Genomic DNA, 14,941 nt, shown 5'->3' on the forward strand with positions numbered 1-14,941 from the left:
CAATAGGCAGGAAAATGTCCCCATTAGGCAGCACAGGTCCCCATTAGGCAGCACATGTCCCCATTAGGCAGCACATGTCCCCATTAAGCAGCACAAGTCCCTATTAGGCAGCACATACTGACCTGGTGTTGAACACAGTGACTCCTGGATGGCCCCCAGGCCCCGCACCGCACACACAGCAGCACACGGTCACCACCGCACCGGTGACCGGGGTGATGAAGATGGCAGGCTGGGGTGATGAAGAAGGCAGGCCGCAGACCAGTCCAGCGCAGCTCACACTCTGGCGCGCGGTTACTCGTCCTCTTCATTAGTATCAGTGCGCGGGGGCCGCTGGGGTCCAGCGGGGTGTGCTCAGTCCCCATCAGTGCGTGCGCGTATCAGTGCGCGGTATCCAGCGGGCGGGACTAGGAGGCAGAGCAAGAGTGCTCCTCTGGCTCCTGCAACAAGGTACCCGATCGCGGCTCTGGAGCGGCTGCGGGCCTGATTAAATGATATGGCGGGCCGGACGTTCCCACCCCTGCCTTAAGGTAAAACTGCCCCTGCTCCTTCAAGTTAGATACTTTCCTCTGGTGAACACTCTGACCACAGATTCTCAATTGGATTAGTCTGGGCTTTGACTTGACCACTTCTAAACATTTACAAATTTCCCCTTAAACCACTTCAGTATGCATTGGATCATTATCTTGTTGAAAGGAGAACCTCCATCCCAGTCTCAATTTACTGACAGACTGAAACTGGTTTTGCTAAAGAATATCCCTGTATTTCGCACTATGCATTTTCCCTGTCCCTGCTGCTGAAAAACATCCCCACAAGATGATGCTGCCACCACCATGTTTCACTGAGGGGTTGTTCTTGGTGTGATGAGATGTGTTGGTTTGGCTCCAGACATAGCATTTACCTTTGCGGCCTAAAAGTTCCATTTTTGTCTCGTGACCACAGCACCTTCCTCCATACACTTGGGGAGTCTCCCACATTTCTTTTGGAAAACTCAAAATGAGCCTTTCAATGTTTGTGTGTAAGTAAAGGCTTTTTTCTGCCCACTCTTCCATAATGGCCACCTCTATGGAGTGTACGGCTTATTGTGCGTATAGACAGATACTCCAGTTTCTGCTTAAAAACTCTGCTGATCCTTCAGGGTACCTTTGGTCTCTGTGCTGCCTCTCTGATTAATACCCTCCTTCCCGGACTGAGAGTTTTGGTGGGCGGCCCTCTCTTGGCAGGCTTGTTGTGGTATTATGTTCTTTCCATTTTATGATAATGGATATGGTGCTCCGGGTGATTATCAGAGATGGGGATGTTTTTTATAACACAACCCTGACTTGTACTTCTCAACAACGTTGTCCCTGACTTGTTTGTAGATCTCCTTAGTCTTCATGATGTTTGGTTAGTGGTGCCTCTTGCTTAATGGTGATTCAGCCTCTGTGGCCTTTCAGAAAAGGTAAAGTGTGTATATACTGACAGACTTGTGACACTAAGGGTACCGTTACACCTAGCAACTCACCAGCGATCCCGACCAGCGATATGACGCGGTCAGGATCGCTGGTGAATCGCTAGGTGGTCGCTAGTGAGCTGCCACTCAGGCAGATCTCACCAGCGACATCACAGGGGTCGGGGGTCGCTACTTACCTGTCAGACACGGCGATCCTGCGTCCTCCCACCCGGCGTCGCTCGTCGGCGCCACAGGAAGCGCCACAGGAAGCGCCGCAGGAAGTGGCCGACGAGGAATGGTCCAGCAGCTTCTCGCGCGATCAGAGATAACCAGCGGGGGGGCCGGTCGGAGGTAAGGATCACATGCAGCGATATCGCTAGTAATATCGCTGTAACGTCACAAAATCGGTGACTTTACAGCGATATTGCTAGTGATATCGCAGTGTGTAACGGGGGCTTTAGATTGCACACACAGGTGGATGTCCTGTCCCTAAGCATGCCAAAATGTCTAGGGTCTTCATAGTAAAAGGGCTGAATACATATGCACATGACAATTTTAAGTCACTTAAACTCATAAATTGAACTTATGCCTATATTTTTCTCACTTCACCAACTTAGACTATTTAGTGCTGATGAATCGCACACAAATCATAGAATCGTAGAGTTGGAAGGGACCTCCTGGGCCATCTGGTCCAACCCCCTGCTCAAAGCAGGATTCGCTGAATCATCCCAGACAGATGTCTGTCCAGCCTCTGTTTGAAGACTTCTATTGAAGGAGAACTCACACCTCTCGTGGCAGCCTGTTCCACTCACTGATCACTCTAACTGTCAAAAAGTTTTTTCTAATATCTAATCTGTGTCTCCTCCCATTCAGTTTCATCCCATTGCTTCTAGTCTTTCCTTGTGCAAATGATTACAAACATTCAAGCACAGGTTGTAATGTAACAAAATAGGTAAAAAAGCCAAGGTTGGGGTGGGTGAATACTTTACATGACAGGCTATGATATAAATTTTGAACAGTATATGAAATTTAAAGAGCCAGATTGAATGTATACACTCACTGGCCACTTTATTAGGTACACCATGCTAGTAACGGGTTGGACCCCCTTTTGCCTTCAGAACTGCCTCAATTCTTCGTGGCAGAGATTCAACAAGGTGCTGGAAGCATTCCTCAGAGATTTTGGACCATATTGACATGATGGCATCACACAGTTGGCGCAGATTTGTCGGCTGCACATCCCTGATGCGAATCTCCCGTTCCACCACATCCCAAAGATGCTCTATTGGATTGAGATCTGGTGACTGAGGAGGCCATTTGAGTACAGTGAACTCATTGTCATGGTCAAGAAACCAATCTGAGATGATTCGAGCTTTATGACATGGCGCATTATCCTGCTGAAAGTAGCCATCAGATGTTGGGTACATTGTGGTCATAAAGGGATGGACATGGTCAGCAACAATACTCAGGTAGGCTGTGGCGTTGCAACGATGCTCAATTGGTACCAAGGGGCCCAAAGAGTGCCAAGAAAAAATTCCCCACACCATGACACCACCACCACCAGCCTGAACCGTTGATACAAGGCTGGATGGATCCATGCTTTCATGTTGTTTACGCCAAATTCTGACCCTACCATCCGAATGTCGCAGCAGAAATCGAGACTCATCAGACCAGGCAACGTTTTTCCAATCTTCTACTGTCCAATTTCGATGAGCTTGTGCAAATTGTAGCCTCAGTTTCCTGTTCTTAGCTGAGAGGAGTGGTACCCAGTGTGGTCTTCTGCTGCTGTAGCCCATCTGCCTCAAAGTTCGACGCACTGTGCGTTCAGAGATGCTCTTCTGCCTACCTTGGTTGTAACGGGTGGCAATTTGAGTCACTGTTGCCTTTCTATCAGCTCGAACCAGTCTGCCCATTCTCCTCTGACCTCTGGCATCAACATGGCATTTCCGGCCACAGAACTGCCGCTCACTGGATTTTTTTTCTTTTTCGGACCATTCTCTGTAAACCCTAGAGATGGTTGTGCGTGAAAATCCCAGTAGATCAGCAGTTTCTGAAATACTCAGAGCAGCCCTTCTGTCACCAACAATCATGCCACGTTCAAAGGCACTCAAATCACCTTTCTTCCCCATACTGATGCTCGGTTTGAACTGCAGGAGATTGTCTTGACCATGTCTACATGCCTAAATGCACTGAGTTGCCGCCAGGTGATTGGCTGATTAGAAATTAAGTCTAAACACACAGTTGGACAGGTGTACCTAATAAAGTGGCCAGTGAGTGTATGAATTGCATTCATTTATGTAAATATCTCCTAAACTGCTTTTGTATGTTTTCTTTTTCCTTTATTTGTTATTATGACACATTGTTTATTTGTTATTTAACTGTGTTTATTGATATCTGATGAAGGTTATTGAGACGAAATGTCAAAAATGTGTTTATATACAATTCTTAGAGAGAATAAGTCAGAATTACTAGAGTGCTGGATTCCATTTTTTTTCCTTACAGGTCCTTGTTTAGGTTGCTGTTTCTATTTACTGACACCAATCTAAGATATTGGAGCTACAAAAGATGGAATAGTTGCACTTTTCTTATTTTGCATCTGTTTGCAGGGGCCACGTAGGGAGCAGGAAGAGAAAGTTGACATCAAAGATGTATCCGCCCATTGAATCAAGGAGGCAGGTGGTGACCCACTCCGACCAGCAGAACACCTGCACCAGCGACTTCATAGAGTATACCAGGGCATCCGACTTCCCAGACAATGGCATCGACGGCCACACCTACAAAAGCATCAGCAAGGAAGACGTGTCGCTACCGCACCTCAAGACCTCGATCACTAATTACTTTGGCGCTGCGGGCAGATTGGCATGTGGAGAGAAGTACCAGGTCCTGGCACGAAGAATAACCCCAGAGGGCAAAGTTCAGTACCTGGTGGAGTGGGACGGCACAACTCCTTACTGAGAGATCAATCAATAACCTAAGTATATATCATGTATGTTAGTCCAATAACCAAAGCTGGGGTCTGCAGGCAGCAGGCGATGGCACTAGCAAGGCTTTTGCTGCCTACTCGGACTCTGTGCTGGTGTCAGAGACTTATTAACTCGCTGCAATTATAATTATAAAGAAAGCACTTAATGCAGGGTACAAGGCCAGCGGCCTCCTGATCAGTTAGTACTGACAATGAGGTAATGATTGTGGTGTTATATACAGTGAATGGAACAGTAATACAGCCGCCAACTATAGTACAGGCATGACTGACACCACAGATGTGAACACTTCAGCACCACCACATCAAGACCTCTACAACTTTCCATCTTTGTCACTTCCATCTCTGCTTCCAGCCAGTGAATGAAAACAGTTCTGTGCACAGCTAAGGACTTGTTACAGTTGCATTCTGTCTAATCAATCCTCTGTGAGCTGCAATGTCTGGGCTACAGACTGAAATTGTAACTAAACGGCAGAAGAAAGGTGCATGCTGCTATATTTGCTCACAGAGGATTGTTTCAGCTGTACACAGTTGTCACAAACCTCCAGCTGTGAGGAGTATTTTGACATGGACAGGTACAGCTCCAGGAGGGAAAAAAATAAACAAGTTCCAGTTCACTGACAACAAGCAGAAATCTTGAAATGATGAGACATTGAAATGCAAACTATAGTTATAAGTTGCAACACATAATTTTCATGTCCATGCAATGTGATCGGCAATAGATCGGGGAGCTGTCACTATCACTGTATATACTGGGGTCATTGTAAGCCTATTCTTCTCCTCTTGCAGGGTCCAAAACGCTTTATCACATGCAGTAACAGTCCGATGGCAACACTTCCGGGACGTGAGCGGGATGGGGGTAGCTACCCAAACATCAGCCAGGTGGGAGCATTTTTCAGGTCGTTAGTGGGGTGGTGGGAGCTCCTGGGTCTTCAGCTGAATGTGAGGAGCTCCTCTGATGACATCTTGGTGGGGGAGCTTGCAGAATGTCAGCAGGGTGGAGAAAGTTACTGAAACGTCAGCAGGGTGGGGGGAGAACCCAAAACGTCAGTGGGGTGGGGGAGCTCCCTCGACCTTCATCAGAATGGGTGGGTAGTTCCTATGACAATAGCTGGGTGAAGGGAGTTCCCGCGATGACAGCTGGGTAGAGGGAAGATTCTGGAACGTCAGCTGGGAGGAGGGTGCTTCCAGGTCCTCAGCTGGATGAGGGGAGCTCCCACAATGACAGCTGGGTGGAGGGAGCTCCCATGATGACATTTGGGTGAGGTGTGCTTCCGTGATGTCGGCTGGGTGAAGGGAGCTTCCGGGACTTCACCGGGGTGGTGGGGTGATCCTGGGACCTCAGCTGAGTTGGGGGGTGCTCCTGGGACGTCAGGGGGTTGTTTAGGGAGCTCTCGGGATGAGTTGAGTTGGGGGAGCTCCAAAGATGACAGCAGAATGGGGGGAGACTGTGACTGCCATCACCAACTCATACACCCATGGAAGGACCCATAAACTTTTCCACTGACAGCTATTCCTACCCTGGCATACATGTAATGCCAAGAACAAGGGGATCAGGTAAGAAATGTAACAGTCTTGATCATGTATACACTGACATCACCTGTTGGGGGACAATCCAGAGGCCCTCAGGCACATAACTGGCCGGTTCAGACAGCTTTAATGTGTACGGGGTCTTTTTTGGAGAGGGTCCCTGGAGATGGGCAATGGCATTCAGGGCACTCCATGAAAACAATGGCTGCTATGTAGGTGATTGACACTGATTGTGTCCTTGCTTCTAATAGGTGGGCCAATCAGATATAATCTGAGAGGCCGGTAAATGATATAGCGGAGGAGCGGTCACACTGCGTGCACCCGGCATCTGGGGCAGTATACAGCGGGTGACATAAGTATTGAATACGTCACCAATTTTCTTAGTAAATATACTGTATTTCTAAAGATGCTATTGACATGAAATTCTCACCAGATGTTGGTAACAACCCATCCAATCCACACAACCAATGAAATCAAACCATAGATGTCCAAAAAATGATGTGTAATAATGAAAAATGACACAGGAAAAAAAGTAATGAACACAAGAAGAAAGGTGCAAACTGCCATGGAAAGTCAAAACACCCACTGAAATCACTAATTAGAATAACCCTGCCACTTAATGAAAAATAATATCTTATCATTCAACTGATGGCATATAAAAAGGTTGTCTCCCTACCATGATACCACACAAAACATATATAATGATAGTTTAAACTAGTGAGCTGACTCAAGACCTTCACAACATTATTGTTGTAAAAATACTGATGACATTGGTTACAGAAGAATTTCTAAACCACTGAAGGTTCTAGTGAACACTGTTGGGGCCATAACCTGGAAGTGGAAAGAACATTATTTCACTATAAACTGGCCACGACCAGGTGCTATCCGCCAGATTACAGACAGGAGTGAAAGAGTTAGAAAAGTTGTCCAAGAACCAAGGATCCAAATAACAGATACAATTGTTTCAAAGAAAACTGTAAGTAATGAACTCAACCTCCATGGCCTGTATGCACGCTCACCATGCAAGACTCCATTGCTGAACAAAAAGCATACTGTTTGCTCAACAACATTTATACAAACCTGTGAAATATGGTGAGAATATAGTCTGGTCAGATGAGACCAAAATTGACTGCCATAATACACACCAATGTTTGGAGGTCAAAAGGCACTGCATATCATCCTCAAAACACCATATCAACAGTGAAGTTTGTAGGTGGGAATATCATGGTGTGGGGCTGTTTTTCTGTATACAACACTATCAAACTTCATATAATTGAAAGATGAATGTACAAATGTACCGAGACATTCTTGATAAAAATCTGCAGTTATCTACTAGGATGATGAAGAGAAAACGAGGGTGGACATTTAAGCAAGACAATGATCCCAAACACACAGCCAAGGAAACTCTTAACACTGCTAGAATGGCCCAGCCAATCACCAGACCTCAATCCATGTGTGGAAGGAACAAGCTCAGAGTCCATAGAAGGAACCCACAAGACCTTCATGATATGAAGAGTTTGTGTGGAAAATGGGCTAAAATCACACCTGAGCAATGCATGCGTCTAGTTTCTCCATACAGGAGGAGTCTTGAAGCTGTCCTCACCAGGGCCGGGCTGGCAATTCTGACATGCCAGAAGGTCCTGTCTGGTTGTGGGCCGCCTTGTCTCCTATGTTAACAGAATCACTGGTCTCAAGACACCCATACTGTTAAGAGTTGTGACAGAGCACAAAGTCACTGACTCCGTCACTTACCCCAGCAGGCCACGGGTATAATTAGAAATATTGGTCTTGTAGTAAATCTTCCGTTCCTCCATCCAGGGTAATATTAGTAGTAATGTATCCCATCTGGTGCTTGGGGACGTACAGAGCATAGGCCTGTGTGATTTCAAATGTCAGGGCTGAATTTCAACCCCAGTCTGTACCTGGTCATCACCAACAAAGACTTTTGTACGAAGTATTAAATACATTTCAGTAAGAGTGGTCAATAGTTTTTCCATGTGGTATTTCTCATTATTTTTCATTAAGTGGCAGGATTATTCTAATTAGTGATTTCAGTGGGTGTTTTGACTTTCCATGGCAGTTTGCACATTTCTTCTTGTGTTCATTACTTTTTTTCCTGTGTCATTTTTCATTATTACACATAATTTGTGGACATCTATAGTTTGATTTCTTTGCCTGTGTGGATTGGATGGTTGCTACTGACATCTGGTGAGAATTTCATGTCAAGAGTGCCTTTGGAAATATATTTACTTAGAAAATTAGTGACATGTTCAGTACTTATTTTGCCCACTTTATATAGCGGTGGGCAGCATGCTTCCTCAACCTCCTTTTTATTTTTCGCACCTTATTTCAATGGCTCCTAATACTGACTGTTAACAGAGAGTAGTAGAGCATAAATGCACAGATGAGTGATATCGACAGGAGCTGGGCAGGGCGTGCTGTGGCCGATGTTCCTGGTATATGAGGCTTGGTGCTAGGCGGGCAGTGCAGCAGCCCTGTGCCTCTGCTGCACCTCTTGGATTGGCATTAGATAAGTAGAATTATTGGTGTTGTAACCAGTAAGATGGCGCCGATGAACAAAAAGGAAATTGTTTGTGACTGGAGACTGCACGTGACTGATGGCTTCATGTGGAGGGGGCATCATGTAGATTGCTCTATATGGAGGGGTCAAACCTAATTTGGCATGGAGTATATCTGTTCTGCCTGTATGGGGCACTTATATGTTAAATGGGTTGCCTCAACTTTGCAGTTTACCTCTTATTAAAAATCTCTGTTATCAATAACAGGGATTTTTAATTCTATCATTGCCTAGGTTACTGGCTAACTGCAGTCTATCAGAAGTGGCTTGTCTCATAGGCAATGAGCGCAGAGCAAATGATTTCAACTCTGAAGCTGTCTGGATTGCTGGACCTGACATGCCGCTGGTCCCATTTGTCACTCTTCAGGAGCTTGCAGGAAACTGGAGCATTGCAAAATTGGACAGCTCCTTTATTGGATATTTGTTGTATTTTTCATTGAAGTCTTACATCCCTGACAGCCTCTTCATGTAGAACATGAGCATTTATGCTGCTTCCAGGCTGGTGATTGGGATGAAAAGTTACTTGTGACTGTCAGGCTGGTAGTTCCCCAACATACGAGTGAAATGTTCGGTCATCAAGTGCGATAATTTGTAATGATCATCAGCACTTCAACATGTGCAACACGTGCTGCCGAGAATATTGGTATTGTGTGCGCAGAGGTCAGTTGTGTTACTGATAAATCTGTGTTATTTGCAGAGGACGTTCGGTGTGAGGTGCTGCGAGCGGGGGACTCCTTGTAACCCAATTTCTGCAGTAAGCACAGCCGAACATTATGTCCCATCAAAGTAATTATCACTTAAAAACGGCACCTCCCCCACATGTAGTGTGATGGAGCAGTTATCCTGCGTGGCTCCATCCAGCAGCCACCAGTCAGTACTCGTCTTTTCAGCAAGTCTTAGACGAGTCGTGCCACCAAATTCATTCTGACATGCAAATATTATAGCGCTGCAAAAATCCAAGTAAATCACAGGTGTGTGACCAGTTGTCAAACATCAGGAATCTGTTGCAAAATAAGATTTAAAAAAAAATATATATCTCAGATCAGAAATGTGTCAGGTGGTCACTTTGTATGTCACATTTGACACTTTTCTGACATCTCATTTGATATTTATATCCAATGTGTGCCTACAATGGACCCCTATAATCTAAGAAGACAGCACGTGCCATATCCTCGGCCATTCAGAAGCTCAGAGAGGCATGATGTGATCTCTTAGGACCTGGTGGTAAGCAGAACCAGACTTCTTGGCGTTGGTGACCATCCGACTCCGTGTTTGCCCCTCTATCGCTTCACACTTCTTACAATATGGCGGCCTGCTCTGTGTGTACCAGGTGACCGCTGCACTTGTTCGCGTGGTATATACATGTATATCTGCTCGTTAGTATTTCTCATTAATATACAGATGTTTATTGTAGAGGCCGAGTAATGATTGTATCTTATAGATTGTATGTATCATCTGCTGCTAATAATCATCTCCTCACGTTGTCTCTGGAGTGCGACCCCGTCAGACAATCGCCGTCAGTCCTCGTCGACTCCGGGTATAGACACGGGTCATATATTTTATTTTACTGCTCAAAGATTTATACAAACTTACTGAATTGTAGAAAGTGGTATATCTGATTGTGATGTCCCCGGCTCACAATAAAGTATGCTATATCCTCCATTGCCTCATGTTACACAGCAGGTCACAGCTTCCCAGCTGCTTGTGGGCTGTCAGGTGCACACCCCTTCCTCGGGTGAGACTGTTTGATGGATGGAAGCTCACGAGGGGACAGTGGGGATGCGGATGATTAAAACCATCTCACCATGCACACCAGTATGGCGTACCAGGGTAGCAGCTTCCTTCCCTGGCTCCTCTCTTGCACCTGATTTGTCAGGGCAAGCAATGAAATGTGCTCCGAGCTATAGTCACTTCCCTACCCCCACTCCACCCTTCATACAGAGTGTACATTTTTACTATTTGGTCAGTATTTTACCTCAGTATTTGTAAGTCAAAACCAGGAGTGGGACAATCAGAGGGAAAGTATAATAGAAACACATCACCACTTCTGTATTACCACTCCTAGTTTTGGATTACAAATACTAATATAAAATACTGACCTAATAGTGAACATGTGCACATGGTCTTATTCAGCAGGGGGCACAATCTGCCCCACCCTGAGATTCATAACATCCCTGTGTCACCTATCATGGCTCCTGTTATTAGACTGGAGCTGCCCTTTAAGGAGAGGTGAAACATGACAGATTTGCTGTAACGTATAGTGTGATGTTAGTGGGTGGTTTATTCATCTACAAGATGACATTTTCCAGAGACGACGAACCCTCCGCGTGCCGTCACTGACGAAGAACCGTCCGCATGCCGTCACTGATGAAGAATCCTCAGTGTGCCGTCACTGATGAAGAACCCTCCTCATGCTGTCAATGACGAAGAATTCCCTGCATGCTGTCACTGACGAAGAACCCTAAGCGTGCCGTCACTGACGAAGAACCGTCCGCATGCCGTCACTGATGAAGAATCCTCAGTGTGCCGTCACTGATGAAGAACCCTCCTCATGCCGTCAATGACGAAGAATTCCCTGCATGCTGTCACTGACGAAGAACCCTAAGCGTGCCGTCACTGACGAAGAACCGTCCGCATGCCGTCACTGACGAAGAACCGTCCGCATGCCGTCACTGATGAAGAATCCTCAGTGTGCAGTCACTGATGAAGAACCCTCCTCATGCCGTCAATGATGAAGAATTCCCTGCATGCCGTGGTGCTTATCATGACTTACCCGTGTGCCGTCAGGTGCAGCTATTTTGTGATTGTTTGCAAGTAAATATTTAGGACATGTTCAGATTTGAGTTTTTTGGAGGTTTCCACTCATAACAAGAGCCTAAAAAACTTGATCGTATGGCCAGAGGTTTTTTTTCCCACTTCTGACTTTGAAAGTTGCCTGGTGGGATGACGGCAAGTGCTGCTTGCATCTCTGCAGGGGCTCCTGATGGAATCTGATGCACGCTCGGCGCCGTCCAATCAGACGGCGGCAAAAACTCCTATAGGGATGATCACACTTTTTTTTTTCTGGCAGTCAAAAAAGCTGTTTATTATGAGCAGAGGATCATGTCATTTTCTCTGGAGTTTTGTAAAGCTGAAATGTCTTTTTGCATCATTTTGGTTATTTACTGAAGATTTTCCACCACCATTTTTTTGCAGCATTTTTTGAGTCTCTGGTAACATAGTTATTAAGGTTGAAGGCAGACTTTAAGTCCATCTAGTTCAACCCATATCCTATCCTAACCTGCCCTAACATGTTGGTGTTTTCCTACAATTTTTTCTAGATCCATAAATAAATTAAGAAAATGCCTACAAAGTTCTCAACAAAAAAAAAGCCCAGGGTTTCTTTAAAGGGAACCTGTCACCTTGTTTTGCCGCTATAAGATGCGGCCACTGCCTTTTGGGGCTTATCTACAGCATTCTATAATGCTGTAGATAAGCCCCCGTCCCACCTGAAAGAGAAGAAAAACAAGTTTTATTATACTCACCCGGGGGCAGTCCGATGGGTGTTGCAGGTCCTGGTCCGGTGCCTTCCATCTTCATGCGATGTTGTCCTCCTCCTTGCTTCCTGCTGCGCAGGCGTACTTCTCTGCCCTGTTGAGGGCAGAGCAAAGAACTGCAGTGCGCAGGCGCTGGGAAAGGTCAGAGAGGCCCTGCGCACTGCAGTACTCTGCTCTGCAAAAGGCAGTGGCCACATCTTATAGTGGCAATATGAGGTGACAGGTTCCCTTTAACCTTTCCATTGACTTCTGTTGTAAAGTTTTGAGCATCTTCCCAGCGGAAACGCCAGATGGACAGATGTCCCTTCTTTTGGTGTCTTTAGAAGCGGAAGCTTTGTTCTTCAAAACAAATGAATGGAGATATTCTTTCTAGCACTTTTTTCGACATCTTTGAGTGTAACCCTTGAAAAAATGTGAGAAAAAGACAGTGTGTACATATCCAAACCGCTTCAGAAGACAAAGTACTTCTCCAAAAACTTCCCAAAGAATGGATAGCGCTGATTTAGTTTCCACTTGTCTGGCCCCAAAAAGCTCCTCTTCGCACAGCCTCAATCTGCACTTACCGGTATCCTAGTATACCCCACTCAAACCTGAAATGGCTGATACCAGAGAGCACATGGAGCAGAGATGGGAGTGCACTTCCCTTGGCTGAAAAATTATAACTTAAGAGTGAAGTTTTTGGGTGACTTTATTACTACACTAGGGTATAGCAGGTCACAACACCGTATGAATGAACCCCTAAGGCTACTTTCACACATCCGGCTTTGTGACTCCGGCTCCGTGCGGTGAAAAGCCGTAGGGGCGGATCCAGGATGTGCCGGAGACACCGGATGCCTGCGTGGCCGGATACGGTGGCGCCCACCTTTAAAAGCAGCGCATGACTCACAGTCTCCGCGCATGTGCTGTGAGAAAAACCGGTCCGGCGCTGTCAAAAAACGTTGCAGCGAACGTTTTTTGCAGACGCCGGACGGCTACTTCTTGCCGTATCCGGCAAAAACCGGATGCGCCGCATACCCATCCGGCACGGTGCAGCGACAATACAACTCCATGGGACAAAACCGGATCTGGTTGTTACAAATTTCACCGCATCGTGCCGGATTCAAAAAGCCGGATGTGTGAAAGTAGCCTAAGAGTCAGCGCTCATTCGCTGATGGCAGAGCAGATGGTGAATGCAGTCACATTACATGGGCCCCCTGCTGTGGAGTGCAGGGGGGGCACTGTTCTTAGTCTCCTTCCATCAGTCCAAGTATAGGAAGGTGCTCTGTGGGTTCAGGACCTACATTATTTGACTTCAGCCATGACCTGCAACCATGCTTCACTGTCAGACGTGCAGGGTCATTTTTTCACTGTCACCTCCTCAATGTATCTCGAATAGTCCAGGTCCTCCTGATCGATGGACATTGTCATAAAGTCTGGAGCTGCAAAGGGATGAATGAACCTGGAAATGGGAAGATATTATTATCGTAGACAAATCATTTTATTGTCATCTGGAAACCATCAGCTGCTGATGAGAGATGTGTTATTCTGCCTGTACTCTGTACATAGTAAAGTTAAAGGAACCAACTGGGCCGGACTGTGCAGGATTATCAAACATACATAGAAAAGTGTATAAATTTTGTCTAAAAAATATAAAATCTGCTGCTGGTGACGGAGCCTGACTGCTGGTGCTCTCCACTTGTGGCATTCACTATATGGACGCGGTGTACTGAAAACTAATCAGACTTCCTGAATGATTGGTCCTGAGATTATCTACTTTCTTGTGTGCAGATAACCTGCATGCTGATGGTTTCCAGTTACAAATTGAATTATTTTTGGTAAGTGAAGTGTTACAGAGCGTTGTTGTGTTTTTTCCTATTTCAGAGACTATGGATGTCACATCTGTTAGCTGGAGGTGCCTCAGTTTTACCTAAGTAAGTAAACCCTATAGATATGTACAGATAATGGTATAAGGAACGTACCGCACGTATCCAGATAACTCGTGTAACCGCGCTGTCCGGGTCTTAACAATCTGAAAAATGTAAAATATTTACAGGGTCAAACTATAATCGGCTTATACTAAGACGGCATGTCGCTGCATCTTAAGAGGAAGTTGTGCCCAGAGAGCCATTCATTGTCTTTACTGCCATATTATGTGACCCCCAGCTCATTATATATAAATATAGACACAGAGAGGGACGTGATATAAAATGTATGTGACGGAGCAGAGATCAGCCCTTGGGAGGGGCTGGAAACGACGCAGCTTTATATGAGGCGCCCTTTTTGTTGGTGACTATTACATTCCTGAGCCTCGTTAACCCACAGGATTACAATCACAATGTAGATTACGTTCTTGTTATTACAGCATGGGAGGGAGATGGGCGTGGAGGAGACCTGTCGCAACATGTATAACATAGGGATGACCGTCAGTGACAGACTCACCAGCAGCACCTCACTGGACTCCTCAATCTCCCCCTTCCAGATGTATCTGAGGAGCAAGAGAACATTAATGACAACCCCAAAGAAATGGCGTCCGACAACTATCACCGCAACATGACCACACATATGAGTGTGGGTGCTGAAGTCACCCCCATGACCACAAGAGCATAAAGCTACAGATATACCACCACTCTGCATTACTGATGTGTACTGCTGATAACTAGACTGTATGCTATCTGTGAGAGGTTGTCAGCCCCTCCCCCTCATGATGACATCACTGATTATGTGATCAGACTACACTCCTTATACTACAACAACACCAGCTGCTCACATACAGCGCATATAAAATATGGTAAAATGCAAAGTTTTTGCCATGTACGGTAAAAAATCAATCCAAGAACAATCATTTCAGGACTTTTCCCCCTTTAGGCTGTGTTCACACAGCGTTTTTTTAGCGGTATTTTTAGCGTTTTTTC

General features: G+C 45.7%; 2 protein-coding genes across 5 annotated transcripts in view; one reads left to right on the forward strand and one right to left on the reverse strand.

Moving 5' to 3' along the window:
- The window catches only part of PHF19 (PHD finger protein 19), a 135,052-nt gene that overhangs the window by 79,487 nt on the left and 40,624 nt on the right, over positions 1-14,941 (forward strand). The window contains exon 15 of one of the 3 annotated variants that reach the window (XM_073558971.1): positions 4,033-4,412. The exons of 1 other annotated variant lie outside the window; for it this stretch is intronic. In XM_073558971.1, coding sequence (XP_073415072.1) covers positions 4,033-4,381 — 349 coding nt within the window. In that variant the 3' untranslated portion in view covers positions 4,382-4,412. Of the gene's footprint in view, positions 1-4,032; positions 10,175-14,941 lie in introns of those variants that run through there. One more of the 3 variants, XM_073558962.1, reaches the window with a different exon arrangement.
- LOC141069451 (protein CutA homolog) overlaps positions 12,721-14,941 on the reverse strand; it is a 77,990-nt gene continuing 75,769 nt past the window's right edge. For both annotated transcript variants that reach the window (XM_073559004.1, XM_073558998.1), the window contains exons 4-6: positions 14,469-14,514; positions 14,009-14,058; positions 12,721-13,488 (exon numbers count right to left, since the gene is read on the reverse strand). In XM_073559004.1, the coding sequence (XP_073415105.1) occupies positions 13,386-13,488; positions 14,009-14,058; positions 14,469-14,514 (199 nt within the window). In that variant the 3' untranslated portion in view covers positions 12,721-13,385. The remainder of the gene's footprint in view (positions 13,489-14,008; positions 14,059-14,468; positions 14,515-14,941) is intronic.

The sequence above is a fragment of the Dendrobates tinctorius genome, unplaced genomic scaffold, assembly GCF_039654945.1.
Source record: "Dendrobates tinctorius isolate UK_male_01 unplaced genomic scaffold, ASM3965494v1 ptg000013l, whole genome shotgun sequence".
Classification (NCBI taxonomy): Eukaryota; Metazoa; Chordata; class Amphibia; order Anura; family Dendrobatidae; genus Dendrobates; species Dendrobates tinctorius.